This window comes from Saccopteryx leptura, chromosome 10, assembly GCF_036850995.1.
Source record: "Saccopteryx leptura isolate mSacLep1 chromosome 10, mSacLep1_pri_phased_curated, whole genome shotgun sequence".
Lineage (NCBI taxonomy): Eukaryota > Metazoa > Chordata > Mammalia > Chiroptera > Emballonuridae > Saccopteryx > Saccopteryx leptura.
This window is the reverse complement of record NC_089512.1, coordinates 27,039,628-27,056,130: the sequence shown is the minus strand read 5'-3', so window position 1 is coordinate 27,056,130 and position 16,503 is coordinate 27,039,628. Positions and strand designations below refer to the sequence as shown.

General features: G+C 42.6%; 2 protein-coding genes across 2 annotated transcripts in view; both read left to right on the top strand.

Moving 5' to 3' along the window:
• The window catches only part of UBE2E2 (ubiquitin conjugating enzyme E2 E2), a 322,326-nt gene that overhangs the window by 44,192 nt on the left and 261,631 nt on the right, over positions 1–16,503 (top strand). The window lies entirely within an intron of this gene.
• On the top strand, positions 5,471–12,408 carry LOC136382392 (unconventional myosin-VI-like). The gene is made up of 3 exons (XM_066351611.1): positions 5,471–6,216; positions 8,039–8,052; positions 12,345–12,408. The coding sequence occupies exons 1-3, from the start codon at positions 5,476–5,478 to the stop codon at positions 12,406–12,408; spliced, it is 819 nt and encodes a 272-aa protein (XP_066207708.1). The 5' UTR covers positions 5,471–5,475.

Sequence of the window (16,503 nt, the reverse complement as noted above, 5' to 3'; positions counted from 1 at the left end):
CTGTCTTTCTGATCAGTTATTTTGCGTCCATCAGTGAGGGAAGGAAGATGTTCTTTCAGTTCTTGATTGTGTTTCATAGAGTGAGCAGCTCCCTTTCCCGAATGTGCTTTTAGTCTTTGCGGCCCCTTCATGTAGTGTTCAGCTGAATGGCCGGTGGTCTGAATGTTGCTCGAGGAGACCGGCTCTGGTGGCCTTACTGAGGGGCAGTGCTTCACAGGCTGATGTAAGAGGTATTAAAGGGTAATTGTGACTGTGTGCAGTTTTTGCTTTTTACAATGACTTTAGGACCTAATTCTGGAGTAAGATGCGACTTTGCTATAATTTTTCATGAATTAAAGATTAAGTAGATCAATAGAGCTGAAGCCAAATGGAAGCATTTGAGAACAAGTGGCTTTGAAGAATGCTGGACATTCAGTAAGCTGTGCATAGAAAAATAACTCTTTAATCAATCAGTTTTCTTTAAAGGCCACTTAGTGTACTTTCTATCTTAAAACTTGGGCCATAGAGAACAGTGGGAAACCAAGGGATTGATTAAGGATAGATGTAGTTAACTTAGCTTGGTTTAGGGATTCTAGAGACCTTGATAATAAATGCCTACATTACGTAAAAATCTGGTCTGTATTAAATCTGATAGTTAAAGTAAAAAGGCTTTTATATTCACCTAAAATTTAAAAGGAACACGTTCTTGCCTGATCAGACAGTAGTGCATTGGACAGACCATTGGCCTGGGACACAGGCGACTTAGGTTCCAAACCCTGAGGTCGCTGGCTTGAGTGTGGGATCATAGACATGACTCCATGGTCACTGGCTTGAGCCCAAGGTCACTGGCTCTCCCACCTGTTAGTCACTGAGTCGCAGGCTCAGTTACCAGGTGGACTGTCACAGCATCACAGTGCTTGTGTTCAAATAACCCCATTTTACTTAGTAATGGTCCCAAAGCCACGCACATAACTTTTATTAGTTTATTAAAATAGTTCCATTTTATTATTAGTTATTGATGTTAATTTCTACTGTGCCTAATTTAAAAATTTAACTATCAGAGGTTATGTATGTATAGTACAAAACATAGTATATATTGGGTTTGGTTCTATCCACAATTTTAGGCATCCACTGTGAGTCTTGGAATGTATCTCTTGTAGATAAGAGGGACTGTTGTAGGCATAATAAGAAGGTCACACTGCACCTGACCAGTGGTGGTGCAGTGGATAGACCATCAACCTGGGATGCTGAAGTCCCAGGTTTGAAACCTTGATGTTGCCGGCTTGAGTGCAGGCTCATCTGGCTTGAGCACGGGCTTACCAGCTTGAGCATGGAGTCGCTGGCTTGATTGTGGGGTCATCGACATGATCCCATGATGACTGGCTTGAGCCCAGGGTCACTGGCTTGAACAACAAGTCACTGACTCAGCTAGAGCCCCCTCCCAGTCAAGGCACGAACGAGAAGCAATCAGTAAACAACTAAAGTGATGCAACTACGAGTTGATGCTTCTCATCTCTCTTCTTCCCCTCACTAAAAAAAAAAAAAAAAAATTAAAAAGAAAAGAAATGAAGACCACACAGCTGTTAGGGGATAAGCCAGAATTCAAATCCATGCTGGCTCCACTTCCTTTACTCTTAACCCGTTATCTTTGCGGATTCCTGATCTCTATTAAGTTATTGTGTCATATATAAAGGTTTCAAATGTTTACTTCAGTTTATGGACAGAGGCTGGTTTGAGGATTCTGAGATGAGGTCTGCACTCAGTAAAAATTCTATTATTTTTGTATTGGAGACTGTTATGAGCATGAGATTGGTGAGTGGTGGCATAACCATATATCAAACTAGAGCATCAGAAAGCCAGTTCGTCCTGTATTCTAGTATGATTGCCTCGTATTTTGTCATTCTTTATAAGATGCAGTTATATGGAAAATATTTCTGCATCTCCTGTAACTGTACACGTTGTCTCTTATGATGTGCAGTATTTGCTTAATAAGAATTCACATGACAAATTCTTCAAGGATTTAATTTCAGAGAAAAGTTTCCTTATGATTTGGTACACTTCTGGCAGCCATTGAGAATTATTGCTTTCTGTTTGCTTAGGCTTCAAGGAAGCTTGGAGTTCTGTTTCATTTTAATTACAGTACCTTTATTAGTCTAGGCTTTTGATATGCATAACTTCTTTCGTTCTCTGTGGTAGGAGTTTTTAATCCATTCTCTGTGTATCAACTTCAGGGAGTTTATGAACCTCTCTGAAATGATAGGCAAAATTGTGTGTACATGGGATCTGGGGAGTGTCCTTGTCTTTTATCAAACCTTTAGTGACCTCCACAGCCCCTCTCAATGATAAAGAAAACATTGTTCTCTGGGTTTGCTCTTCATTTTATTTTTTTTAATGGTCTAATTGTGTATAAAGTTTTTTTATTATAAGCTGCTCATATCCTTTTAGGCAGTAGTTGGGCTATAAATCATATCTCTATATTTAAATAATTTTCCTATTTCTCAGTTTTGTGAGAAAGTTAAAAAGCAGCCTTTCTGTATTTTAAAAACAGTCTTGGAAAAATAAAGAATAAAGACACCTTCGTGCAAACCGTGTGTCTACTACATTTATAGTCTATTAAAGGAGCTCGTGTTTAAGTGTATTACCTTAAATGGGCAATAGTAAATTATTTGTATAGTAAGTTATAATTTGCATATTCAAACCATAAAATCCCATATATGAAAACAATATTCCTGCATTATAATTCTTTTTATTTTTGGTAGGTAAACAAAAATAGATTATAAAGTCCTAATCATCTTTTTAGACAATTTATATTAGGAGATAAAACTTTTCCAAAATATATAGATAGGATTACTAGCAATTATTTGCCTTACCCCTATATACAATAGGTAAGCCATTAGAGGAAAATAAAGTATGTGCTATCACCATCCTTACTGCTCAGATTAATTTCCACAATTGTCATTTTAATTGTTTTTATAGGTTTTCAAACGCAAATTATATTGACAGGTACTCTACATAAAAATGCTGTGTGATCCAGGGGGGCACGTGTATTATGTTTTTGATTGTAGTAGGCTTTTTGACCTAATTGGCTGTTTCTCTGAAGCAAAATAAAATTACAATTACTCAAGCCAAAAAAGAGGCATAAAGCTGTCTGCCTTTCACTAAGTGATGTCTTGGTTGTTTAAATCTATAAATTGTATATACATACATATTTTTTCTGCTGAAGAGTTGATGACGGACCAAAAGAAAAACTAGCCACGGTGTCATTATAATAAAAGTGGTTGTGTCTGTGAATTATTACACAACCGTGTAAGTTATGATGTGAACTATAATAAATTATTCAGCCGTTCTTGACCCTGTAGTTATAGAACCCTGTAAGTAACAGAGAACTGAGGACTATGACTTAGAGAAATGAATAACACACTATTATCCAGCTTACTACTCTGCAGGCTAGGCTGTGTATGTGAGAAAAGAACTTGTATGACTTAACCACAGACATTAAAATTTGGTTTGCCAACAAAAACAGATTTTCTTAAACAATATGATTTATAGTCCCACAAGAGAAAGAAGCGGACTAGATCTGCGGTGGCGTCATGTCCTTCTTTATAGAGTGTATTTTACTTTTAAAAAACCCGTGTTGGTTGACTAGCCTGCAAGGAGACTAGTAAGGTTACAGTAATGGGTCCTACTTCCTACATTTTATCTCTTAATAAAGAATATTTGAGAAACATTATCGAATGCTTAGCATGTGAAAGATACCGAAATACTATAGGTTCTGTAGGAACACGCAGAGATGATTTTTCTTACCATGAGTGAGAGGGTTAAATAGAAAAGAAAGATAAAATTAGGAGAAAACAGATACGGAGTTGATGTCTAGAAGAGATAGAAGAATCTATAAAGAAAACCCAGCCAATTTGATTAGATAAAATTGCAAAGTACAGTGCTTAAAAAAAAAAAGTGTGTGTTGGTGGAGAGGGAGGAAAAAAATTCTAAAAGGGGCAAATAAACTGGAAAAAAGTATTCACAGTAAGTGAGACAGGAATAGTAAGACAGACCACTAAGAAAACGATGATGACTGCAGTAGGTAAATGGGCGTCACGCACGAACAAGGTTCACAAGGAAATACAGTTAGTAAACAGACATATGGGAAATGTTTAACCTTGCTAGGAATCTAGCAAGTGTGGTTTTAAACAAGAAGGAATCATGCACAGTGCTGCTGAAACTGTTGTTTCTAGAGAACTGTGAAAGATACAGCTAACTGAAAGCATGTTTGCACTGTGCTTCAGTAGTAATAGAAATGCTATTCATATCCTTTAAGTCAATAATTTAATATAAGGGGCTCTAGTTCATGGAAAATAATTAAAAACAAAGACTATTATATGTAACAGTGAAACTGTGAAAGCAAGCAGTGTGACTCAAAGAGAAATAGCTAAATTATGATTAATCCTTTCATTAGATGGTTATGTATCCCATAAAGGTAAATGGACAAACTATATAGTAATATATAAGGATGCATATAAAAAGGAGTAAGCTATAGTATATGGGATATATGTATGTGTGTACATGTATACATATACACATGTATATATGTCTATTTATATCATATATATATATATATATATATATATATATAAATTGAAAAGACAAAAATTTACAATCCTGCCTTAGAGTAATGAGGTTATAGATGATCTCCTTTCCTCTCTTCTGGCCTCTCTGAAATAGTGTTATACTAATTTTAAATTTTAAGTGTAGGTTTATATTTTAAGGAAGATCTAGTTCTTGTGATCAAGGAACTGCCTGTCTAGAGGGGTAGAACTACAGTAAAAAATATGCTATTGACATGAGAGAGACAGAAACAGATAATCCTGAAAGACTTTTGAAATTAAGTTTTCTATATATTGGGTTCCTGTAAAGCCAAGTGAACATTAAAAGTTAATGTCTCTTAATAAAATAAAGAAAAATATTTGTAAAAGCTCAGAAAATTGTGTATTAATCTAAAAATGTCAATGAGATGCTGTTCCTTTTATTCTCTTTTTGATGGTAAAATCATTAGTTTACATTCTATACTATTATGCTTCAGGATAGTCAGGTATTTATTTAAATTAATTTATGGAGAGCTTATAAAATTTTCCAGGCGTGTATCTAGGGGTGGTGTTGGTCAAATAAGTTTGTAAATGTGATATATATGTTTGCTCGCTTGTGACTTATATTGGGTGTGGGGGACAGGCTATAGGCAGGCCAGGTCGTTGTAGCCTAAGGTTTGGTTTTGGGACTAAGCTTTTCCCCACACCCTTGAATGATTGTATTATCTGGGTGGTGCACTCTCATGAGGAATCCAATTATGCCTTGGATGGGTGACTTTGTATCGGGGACTTCCTTGTTTGTATATTGGATTAAGGGATTTTGGTTTTCTACACTATAAAGTGGGACAGACCGGGAGCTTGGACACACAGTTCCTGCTATCACAATTGCAGGGGCTTCCCTGATCCCTTGCCCTTCATGGGAAGAGCTGGTTTTCTGCTTTTCCCTTGTCTTCTTTTGTGGTTTGCCTGTCTTGGTGAGACACCAATAAATAGGATGGCCCCCCGTCCTCTGACTCCGCCATTTCTTTATCGTCTGCCCGAATCCAATGGGAACCTGCATGTGAATGGCCACGATGGCGGCTCCTGGCCCTACAACTGGCGTAGTTTCCGGCAGGATTCAGAGATTGGTATGGAGCCACCACCCTTGATGGGTGGGATAGAGTACTGGTTGCCGCTCTGGCTCCCCATGGCTGTCCTTTTAGGGGCCATGGGCTACATGTTTTTTACTCAAGAGGAAACTGCCCGAGGTCAAAAGCTTCAGTATGAATTGAAAATAGAACGGCAGAAAAGGCTGGAATTGGAGCGAGCACTGGAGAAGGAATTACGGGTTCGCGAGTTGCAGTTTACCCTGGAAGTTGAACGTGTTCACCGGCAGTTATTGGAGAAACAACTGCGGATTCAAGAGCTCGAGTCTCAGCTTCCGGCCAAAAGCCAGCAGCCACAGGAGCCTAAACGGTCACCAAAGGAGCAGCAGCATCCGTGCCGGTGGATTGGCTTTGAGTCAGCGGGAGCAGGCGCTTGCGACTCCTCTTCTGAGGATGAGAAGGCTCAGGCTGAAGCTGCCATACGCACAGTGAGAGCCCGACCAGTTGTCGCCAAGAAGGTAAAAACCCAGCAACAAAGAGTCCCTCAGGGGCAGCCACAGCCTCCAGCCCAGGTAATGGAACACTCTGTGGTCCGGCCCTATACCCAGGCAGAGCTGATGGAGTTGGGGGCACAATTTAGGCAGAAACCTACTGAATCCCTGGTAGCCTGGTTACTACGATTATGGGATATAGGGGTGGATGGCATCATGCTCTCCGGAACAGAGATGGAGAAATTGGCCGCCATTACCACACACTCTTCCTTGAGGCAGCGTCTTCAGAACTGCCATGGCAACCCAGGAGACCATACCCTATTAGAATGGGTGATGGCTGCCATTCGTATGGTCTGGCAGAATGCTGGAGAACTGCCGGGGGCAATGAGTCGGTGGCAGTGCTACAGTGAGTTAGTAAAGGTCCTTCGAGAACTAGGTATGAAGAATGCTGTTTTCAACCCTGGGTCTCGTGGGCCAGACGAGGAAGTGTTTACGGCCAAAATGAGGGAATTTGTCCTTGCTAGCGCCCCGTCAGCCCTTTTTGGGTCACTTGTGGCTATCTTGGGCCCCTATGTGGGGCAGCCCATCAATGCAGTTACACAGATGGTAGCAGATTTGGGAGAGCTGGAGGCCGCTCGGGATCATAAAGCAGTGAGGGCTGCTGCCTATGTTTCCCCCCCAACTAACAAGGGAAACGGGCCTGTAAAGGTTACCCGAACACAGATGTGGGTAGACTTGATTGCGGCTGGAGCAGATAAGGGGAAATTGGATGGCCAGTCTAATAAAATTCTTTTGGAGCTTTGGCGGCAGCTTAAACCAGAACAGAAGTTCCAGCCACTGAGACGAAAGGCCCCAGCAGCTACCAATAAAACGTTTGGTGCGCGCACAGCTCAGTTACAAGATTATATGATAGAGATGGCCGAGGGAGAGGGGAACTCCCAAGACCCACTGTACCAGTTTGAATAGGAAAAAGGCCGAGGGACCCGTCTAACGGGGATGGGCGGGGACCGGAGGCCACATGTGGAACTGGCTATCCACTGGTCCCCTTCCAATGTACAACAGGTGTTGGCCTTGGTGGATACAGGTGCAGAATGTTCCCTTCTCTATGGAAACCCAGAGCGGTTTGCTGGGACCCCAGTGGCCATTGACGGTTATGGGGGCCAAACTGTTCAAGTGAAGCCAATAACTATTCCATTGGGGATAGGGAGACTGCCTCCTAAGCCATATAAGGTGTATGTATCTCCTATTCCTGAATATATTTTGGGGGTAGATGTCTTGCAAGGACTGTGGTTGGAAACTACAGCTGGGGAGTTCCGGCTGCGGATCAGGGTTGTGAAGGCAGTATTGCGGGGACATGCATCACATTCCCCTTTGCAATTACCCGTCCCTCGGCGTGTGACTAACACCAAGCAGTACCGCCTGCCAGGTGGTTATGAAGAAGTCACAGGGACAATCCTTGAGCTAGAAAAGGTGGGGATCATCCGGCCAGCACACAGTCCTTACAACTCCCCAGTATGGCCTGTGCGCAAAGCAGATGGAACCTGGAGAATGACAGTAGATTACAGGGAACTTAATAAAGTTGTTCCCCCTTTGCACGCTGCTGTTCCTTCGATAGCTAACATGATGGATCGGCTAAGCCATGAGTTGGGGACATACCACTTTGTGGCAGACTTGGCCAATGCTTTTTTCTCTATTGATATAGCCGCAGAGAGTCAAGACCAATTTGCCTTCAGTTGGGAAGGGAGACAATGGACCTTTACAGTGTTACCCCAGGGCTATTTGCATAGCCCCACCTTGTGCCATGGGCTGGTGGCTGCTGACCTGGCTAAATGGAAACAGCCAGAGGTAGTCCGCATGTACCATTATATTGATGATATTATGCTAACTAGTGATTCTCTTTCAGAATTGGAGCAAGCAGTCCCTACCCTGCTATCCCATTTGAAAGCATGTGGCTGGGCAGTTAACGAGAACAAATTACAAGGACCTGGGTTATCTGTTAAATTCTTGGGAGTTGTCTGGTCGGGTAAGACAAAAGTTATCCCTGACGCAGTTATAGATAAGATTCAAGCATACCCCGTGCCCACTACGGTAAAACAGTTACAGGAATTCTTAGGTTTGTTGGGGTATTGGCGAGCATTTATACCGCATTTGGCTCAGTTACTACGCCCCTTGTACAACCTTATTCGAAAGGGGGTTCGCTGGGATTGGACTGAGCAGGCGCAAGGTTCATTTGCAGCTGCTAAGAGAGCTGTCAAGGTGGCACAGGCCTTGAATGTGTTTGATCCTGCCAGGCCCTGTGAGCTGGATGTTCATGTAACCTCGGAGGGGTTTGGATGGGGCTTGTGGCAGCGGACAGAGCGCCTACGGCAACCTATTGGATTTTGGTCCCAATTGTGGAAAGGTGCTGAAGTTCGTTACTCATTAGTAGAGAAGCAGCTGGCAGCTGTGTATGCTGCCCTCCTGGCAACTGAGAGTATTACAACCACAACACCAGTTACAGTCAAAACAACATACCCTATAGCTGGATGGGTGAGAGATTGGGCAACTAAACCACGTAGTGGTATGGCCCAAACCTCCACCCTGGCCAAGTGGGGTGCCTATCTGCAACAACGCTGTGCTCTTAGCACCAGCCCATTGAGGGCAGAACTGCAGGAAGTCTTGGGTCCAGTCACCTATGCGACTTTAGAGTCAGGTGCAACTGGGGCTCAGGAGGCAGAACCTGAGGTCAGTCCCTACCAGGAGGGGCGGGTGCCCATCCCTGAAGATGCCTGGTATACTGATGGTTCCAGCAGGGGCCAACCTGCCAAATGGACGGCTATCGCCTTCCATCCGGCCACTGAGACTATTTGGATGGACACGGGTACAGGCCAAAGCAGCCAATGGGCAGAATTAAGAGCTGTTTGGCTAGTTGCCCATAATGAACCTTCACCTCTGGTGATCTGTACTGACAGTTGGGCTGTCTATCGTGGACTGACCCTTTGGATTGCTACTTGGCACATTAACCAGTGGATGGTAATGCACCGTCCATTATGGGGTCAGGCCATGTGGCAGGACTTATGGGAAATAGGACACCAGAAGCAGGTGACAGTATATCATGTCACAGGGCATGCCCCTCTAGCCCATCCTGGGAATGATGAGGCAGATACGTTGGCAAGGGTGCGATGGTTGGAGACTGCACCTGCAGGTGATGTGGCACAGTGGCTCCACCGGCGCCTGCTCCATGCAGGACAGAAAACTATGTGGGCTACGGTTAAGGCTTGGAACTTGCCTGTGTCCTATGCAGAGGTACTTGCAGCCTGTGAGCAATGTGCAGTATGTTCCAAGGAACACCCTCGGAGACCACTGGTGTCACCTGGACAGATCCAGAGGGGTCATGTCCCACTGACACGATGGCAGATAGACATCATTGGACCCTTACCAAAGTCAGAAGGGTACCAGTATGCAGTCACTTGTGTAGATACTGCCACCGGGCTGCTTGCTGCTTGCCCCGCTCGTAACCCTGACCAGAGGGCAGTCATACAGGCTCTGGACCGCCTGAGTGCTGCATATGGGCGACCGCTGGTCCTTGAAAGTGACAATGGTACCCACTTCACTGGTTCAACGGTGAGGCAATGGGCTCAAAAGCTGGGGGTGGACTGGAAGTACCATGTTCCCTACCACCCCCAGGCTGCTGGTATCATTGAGCGTTATAATGGACTCTTAAAGCAGGGACTGCGACAGGAGGGGGGCACCGGCTCTCTTACTGGATGGACACGCCGCTTATGGACAGTACTTCGGATTTTGAATGAGCGACCTCGACGGGGAAGCCCAGCTCCAGTAGAGGCCCTCCTGCATCGGACAGCTGCCCCTATTCAGTTGCAGATACGCACCAAGGACATTTTACTCAAGCCAGGTTTCGGACAGCAGGGCAACGTGCTCTTGCCTGCTCCAACAGCCCTTCTTAAAGGACAACGGCTTCAATGGACTTGGCCCTGGACTGTACAGGCCCCCCATCTGAGATGGGTGGCCTTGTTGGCACCATGGGGAAAGGGGTTAGAGGTGGACCTCCAGTTAACTCCTTGGGCAACCAGCACCTGGCCACCTAAGGTAGAAGTGTATTATCCCTTGAGTGCTCAAGGGGACAGCATTTTGAAGGGCACCTTTGTAATTTCTTTATGGCCAATAATGAGTTCCCCTATTTTACTACACATAGAACCAGCAGATGCTGGTGTATTGGCCAATAAGGTTTGGTATGCCCGCTCAGGGCGGCCTCTGGTGCCAGCTACGGTGCTGTCTGCAGACAAAACTCTGGCCTGTATTCTGCCAGAGGGAAAAGATTTGCCTCTCTTGGTGCCACTGACAGCTCTCTCATTTCGCCCATAGTTTTTGATCTGTTAATCCTATTGCTGTAGTTGGTACTATTTCTGTTTATGCAATGTATCCTACTCCTTGCACAGTGACCATCATGGAAGATGCCTGTGGTTTAGATTGTAAAGCGAGCAAAAGGGGTGGAATGTTGGTCAAATAAGTTTGTAAATGTGATATATATGTTTGCTCGCTTGTGACTTATATTGGGTGTGGGGGACAGGCTATAGGCAGGCCAGGTCGTTGTAGCCTGGGGTTTGGTTTTGGGACTAAGCTTTTCCCCACACCCTTGAATGATTGTATTATCTGGGTGGTGCACTCTCATGAGGAATCCAATTATGCCTTGGATGGGTGACTTTGTATCGGGGACTTCCTTGTTTGTATATTGGATTAAGGGATTTTGGTTTTCTACACTATAAAGTGGGACAGACCGGGAGCTTGGACACACAGTTCCTGCTATCACAATTGCAGGGGCTTCCCTGATCCCTTGCCCTTCATGGGAAGAGCTGGTTTTCTGCTTTTCCCTTGTCTTCTTTTGTGGTTTGCCTGTCTTGGTGAGACACCAATAAATAGGATGGCCCCCCGTCCTCTGACTCCGCCATTTCTTTATCGTCTGCCCGAATCCAATGGGAACCTGCATGTGAATGGCCACGATGGCGGCTCCTGGCCCTACAGGTGGGAATGAATGCAGATGAGTACTTGGTCCTTGCTCCAAGAGAGCTTGACACCAGTCATACTGTATCAAATACTTCAGCTGATATTTTTGCATCAAGAATGACTTGAAATTGTGGGGAAGAGGGTAGTTCTAAGGGATTCTGGAAAGACTGCAGAAATTGTGACAGGTTTACTTTGCAGAAGTTGTAACAGACTTCTGAGCCTTGAAGGATGAGAAAGGCGATGAAATAAGCCATGTTTTTTTCAGTTGGGCTTTGAAGGCAGTGGAAGATCATGAAATAAATAAAAGGAACAAGTTTCCAGATTTAGAGAACAGCATGAGCAAAGTCATAGAGTAATCTTGGCTTTAGGGTGCATCTGGTGCCTACATCTCTGGCACTGTCAGTAGGTGTTTGGAGGCAGAGTAGTAGAGCCAGTAGCCATTGTTCAGAAGCTGGCCCATGCACGTGACTAGAGAAGCCTCTGTTCTCAAGAAATGTGCTGTCCAGGGTAGGGATCAATATTTGACTAAAATTCAGTAAGTTGGCTTAAATTTATACATTAAGGTCAATTTGGCTTTATTAAAATTCCTCTTCACAAAATCCAAGACATTGCGTTGTCCTAAAGGACACCATAGTGTGTTATGGAATGACATAGGGGATGGGGTGGGGGTGGGGGTGGGGGCTTGATCTTGTGTTTGGAAAGGAGGTGGGAAGGAGTGACCAAGAAGGACTTGCTGCAGGAGGCCTTCTGTGCGCTGGGTTTTGAAGGATGAGTAGCAATGAGAAGAGAGGGTGGGAGTGGGGAGAAGCGCTGTCTGAAAGGCAGGGTATATTGCAGACTTAAAGGGATTTAGGGACTGGGTTAGTTTCTTTAAGGCATTTTTTTTAAATGCCTCCTAAGTCAGTTAACATATGACCATGTTTAAAAGAAATTTGGCAGTGAAAAGATGAAGCACTTTCCTTTCTTCTATTTTACAAAGTATGAGCTTCTGAACATTTTGCTCTTTATCACATATAGTGTGTTTGTCTTGATTTTCAGCAGATTTAACTTTTACTGAAGGATAAATTCCCCAGTAGCTGGGTATGAAATATTCTAGCACAGAGCTTCTGAGAGTATTTATAAGTAAACTTGCTTTCCCAAACCAGCCTTTGAAGTTAATTCAGGAAACAGCACTCTGTTATAAAAACCAGCTATGCTGTCTGTCACAGGCGGGTGAGGCCAGCTGTGCAGATCGTTGTTTGCCTGCTCTTTAGAAACAAAGTCGACATGTGAGTCGTGGCCACCATTAATTTTTCTGTTCTTACAAAGTTCTGATACAAAATTCTTTTTAGTATACACATGCTTTCAGTGTAAATAAAGTGAGAAAGACTTTATTGAAATTAATAGGATTGTATTGGATTTATAGTCTCATAATACTTATAATTAAACTGATTTATAAGTAAAATACTGATCCTGACTTGCCATATTGAATGTTTGGGAATTTAGGTTACTTTTTTTATTAGTCTTTTATTTTAAAGACTATCCCATAACAATACGTGTGTGTGTGTGTGTGTGTGTGTGTGTGTGTGTGGTTTTATTAGTAATAGAAACTAAAGAAGCTTGTGTTTTAATCTTTGACAGAAACAGGGTAGTAATTCAGGCTATATTCCTAAAGGCTATGTTATTTAATCAAGGACATTTTAATTCTGAGTTATAAATTATAAAAAGTGAGAAAAATGTTATTTAAGTTATCAATTTTTTTGAAAACAAAGTTCTTTTGAAATTATTACTTTATTTACAGTCTTCATAATAATACTAAATTAGGTCAGTAGTATGGCTGCATTTTTTGCTCTGAGTCATTTCTACTTTTTTAATGCAGTACATTAGATATTGCTTTCATATTTAGTTGTTTACCTGGAAGCTTTATCTACATAGTTCTAAGGTACACATGTGTACATAAACACACACACACACACACACACACACACACACACACACACTCTTTCTCTCTCTCTCTCTCTCACTTTCTCCTCATTACTGTCCATTTCTGTTTCATTGCCCCAGTAGCTGCTAGGGTGACATCTGATCTAGCTTGAGTAATATGCAATCTATTTCAGTTCTCCCTGCACCACCTGCCTGTTTTGATAAAAGATCAAGGACTTAAAAAAGGAATAGAAATCATTTGGATTGTGAACCAAAAAGGAAGCGGTACCAACTTAGTTATTTCTCCATTTTCCCACCTCAGGTGTTGGGAATGCGGTGTTTTTTATCAACCCTGTTTCTTTCCGCTCGGTGGTGGATGTGGCTTATAGGAGAAACTGTTAATAACTCATCCTTTCTGTTGTGACATCACCTGTTTGTCCCACTAAACACATCTCCTGGTCACCATCTTTGCTCCCCTTGTCAGGCATCTACTGTTTTGCCTCCCACCTTTCTAATCAAATGGAAAGTTCTTAGTCTTATCTTCAATATGTTCAATTACATGCTCTAATCTTGCATTTGCAGTTGCCATTCCATCCTGCCAGCATTCCCATCCCATCCCTGTGCTAGGCTTAGCCTCCATTATCAGCATAATTAATTCATACCTTACAAAGCAATCACATGGCTATTATACATGTATTGTCGTCTCTTCTCATTAACCTTTTCTTTTTAAATCCATTTCTAACACTCCTTCTCTTAGGAAGAGATTTTTTTTTAATGGTATTGGCTGAACAGATCAAAGAGACAAATCTAAATGAAGAAAAGCAAAAAATACAGAATATAAGGAATGACACAAAAATAGATTTATTTCTGATTATTAATTTTATAATCCTGGAGAACGAAAAAAGGTAAATCAAATGCTACCTGTATACTATAAATGTTTCCACAAAATAGTGATTTTTTTCCAAACTAACAAAAAAGACTATTGATCCTGACATATATAGGATTAGATACTGGGGTTTTTTTTTGTTGTTGCTGTTTTCGGAGGGCTTCAAATGTACCATGAAAATAAAGTTAAAAAGCCAAAAGAAAGTCCTAATATATTAAACTTTTCTTCCCTTAAGCAAAATGAAGCAGTGAAACTAATCCAGGAGAACTCCTCTGTTGTAGATTTTCACTCATGAGACTGACCCTTAGACAAAATAAGAATAAAGCTAAGCTCCAGGTGGGAGCTAACAGGCATGGAGATGTGGGACCAGTGAAGGTCTAGCTAGTTCTGCTCTGATGGAGAAGAATTGAGTGTGAAACGATCACCAAGAAAGATCCCAGCCTAGCCTTCTGCTGGGGTTGTCATTATAGCCATTGCACTGAAGTGACAGCCTGAGACCAGGCCTCTGCTCACAGATGGAGACGTCTCCACCCAGAGGAGCCCTGCTTCTAGAGTTATTAACACCGTTTCTCCTATAAGCCATGTCCACCACCTAGCGGAAAGAAACACAGGGTTCAAGGTGACTGTTTTTATACAAGTAAAATCTGTTTGTTTCTTGTTTTACTTTTTTGTATCTAGGACATTTTAAAAATGCATCTTATTTTTAGAGCATTTCAGGGTCTAGGAAAAACGGAGCAGAAGGTATAGCTTTCCCTTTTACCCTCAGCTGCGACAAATGCATGCTTTTCCCCATTCTCAACATTCCCCAGCAGAAATGCCTGGGTTCACTGAGAATGTGATTTTCAGTGTCTAAATGTTCTATAATTTATTCTCTATCACTAGAATTTGTTTAAAAAATCATGGCGCATTGAATAGTGGATGCAGAATGTAAGTATTCTGCATGGCTCTCATTGCTTCACAGTAGATGCTGTGCAGTTAAATAAATGGAGGGACACTATTTCAAACAGTGTCCAAGTTTTCAACAGGTTTTTTTTCTTTTTTTGTATTTTTCTGAAGTTGGAAACGGGGAGGCAGTCAGACAGACTCCCGCATGCTCCCGACCAGGATCCACCTGGCATGCCCACCAGGGGTGACGCTCTGCCCATCTAGGGCGTTGCTCTGCTGCAACCAGAGCCATTCTAGCGCCTGAGGCAGAGGCCACAGAACCATCCTCAGTGCCCGGGCCAACTTTGCTCCAATGGAGCCTTGGCTGCGGGAGGGGAAGAGAGAGACAGAGAGGAAGGAGAGGGGGAGGGGTGGAGAAGCAGATGGGCACTTCTCCTGTGTGCTCTGGCCGGGAATCGAACTTGGGACTCCTGCACGCCAGGCCAATGCTCTACCACTGAGCCAACCGGCCAGGGCCCTCAACAGTTTTAATATTGCCTTAATTGCCCTATTTATTCACTCTTATGTGACATAAATATTAAATAATAACATTTAATTTATATTGAGTGGTGATCAGAACCTGTGCTTATATGGATTGTGTAATCCTGAAAATAACTTTTTGAGGGAGGTGTTATTAATATTGACCATTAAGAAACAACTGAGTGCCTACTATGCGTAAAGCATTGTACTAGGTGGAGTTGGGGGGGGCGGTATGGTAATGAGCAAAAACAATCATTGTTGATGCCCACTTTCTAGAAGACACTATTGATGGTCAACAACCCGGAATTCATTTAATTGCCATTGTGAGAACGGCTATGAAAGAGAAATTTAGGTTACTTTGAAAGTATTCAATATATCACATAATGTATGGAAAGGGATGACAAGAAAGAAATTATCTTTGAGAAAACACACCTTGGCAGCCAGATTAGGCAGATGGGAGAAGGGAGGGTTTTAGGCTAGGAGGCAGATGTGTGAATGTCCTGAGGCAGATAAGAGGAGGGCATGTTCCGGCAACTGAAATGAGGCGAGGGACTCCTGAGGTGTCTGGAGCAGAGTGGCTCAAGACAGGCTGGGGCCAAATCAGGGTTTTGTTAAGTGGACTTGTCCCAAGAGGACTGAACTTTTTAAAACGAACACTTTGGCTGTTATGTGGACAGTGGGTTTGTAATACATGAAATTTTCTATTCTATGATTTTCAGCAACCTTATATTATTAATTTGATAAGTAGAAGGGTCTAAATTTCTTAAAAAGAAACCAAAAACTTAAAAAGAAATTTATAATAATCGGATGAGGGTTGTGAAGGGGGTGGCTTGGGTAGAGAGAAGGAGTGATTCAAGGCTTAAAAGTCAGAAAACTCCCAGCCCCTTTCGGCGCATTGTCCAGAAGCCCCCAATTGGTACGGGCATACCTCAGAGACACTGCAGATTTAGTTCCCTACCGCTGCGATAAAGTGATACTGCCGCAGAACGAGTCACACAATTTACTTTTGATTTCCCAGTGCACACAAAAGTTATATTTATACTGTAGTCTAAGTGTGCAATAGCGTTGTCTTAAAAATGATGTACATGCTTTAACTAAAGAATACTTTTTTAAAAAATTTTATTTATTCATTTTAGAGAGGAGAGAGAGTTAGAAAGAGAGAGTTAGAAAGAGAG

Coding starts and splice junctions, on each gene's coding strand:
- LOC136382392 (XM_066351611.1), top strand. CDS start 5,476: ATGGGAAGAGCTGGTTTTCTGCTTTTCCCTTGTCTTCTTTTGTGGTTT.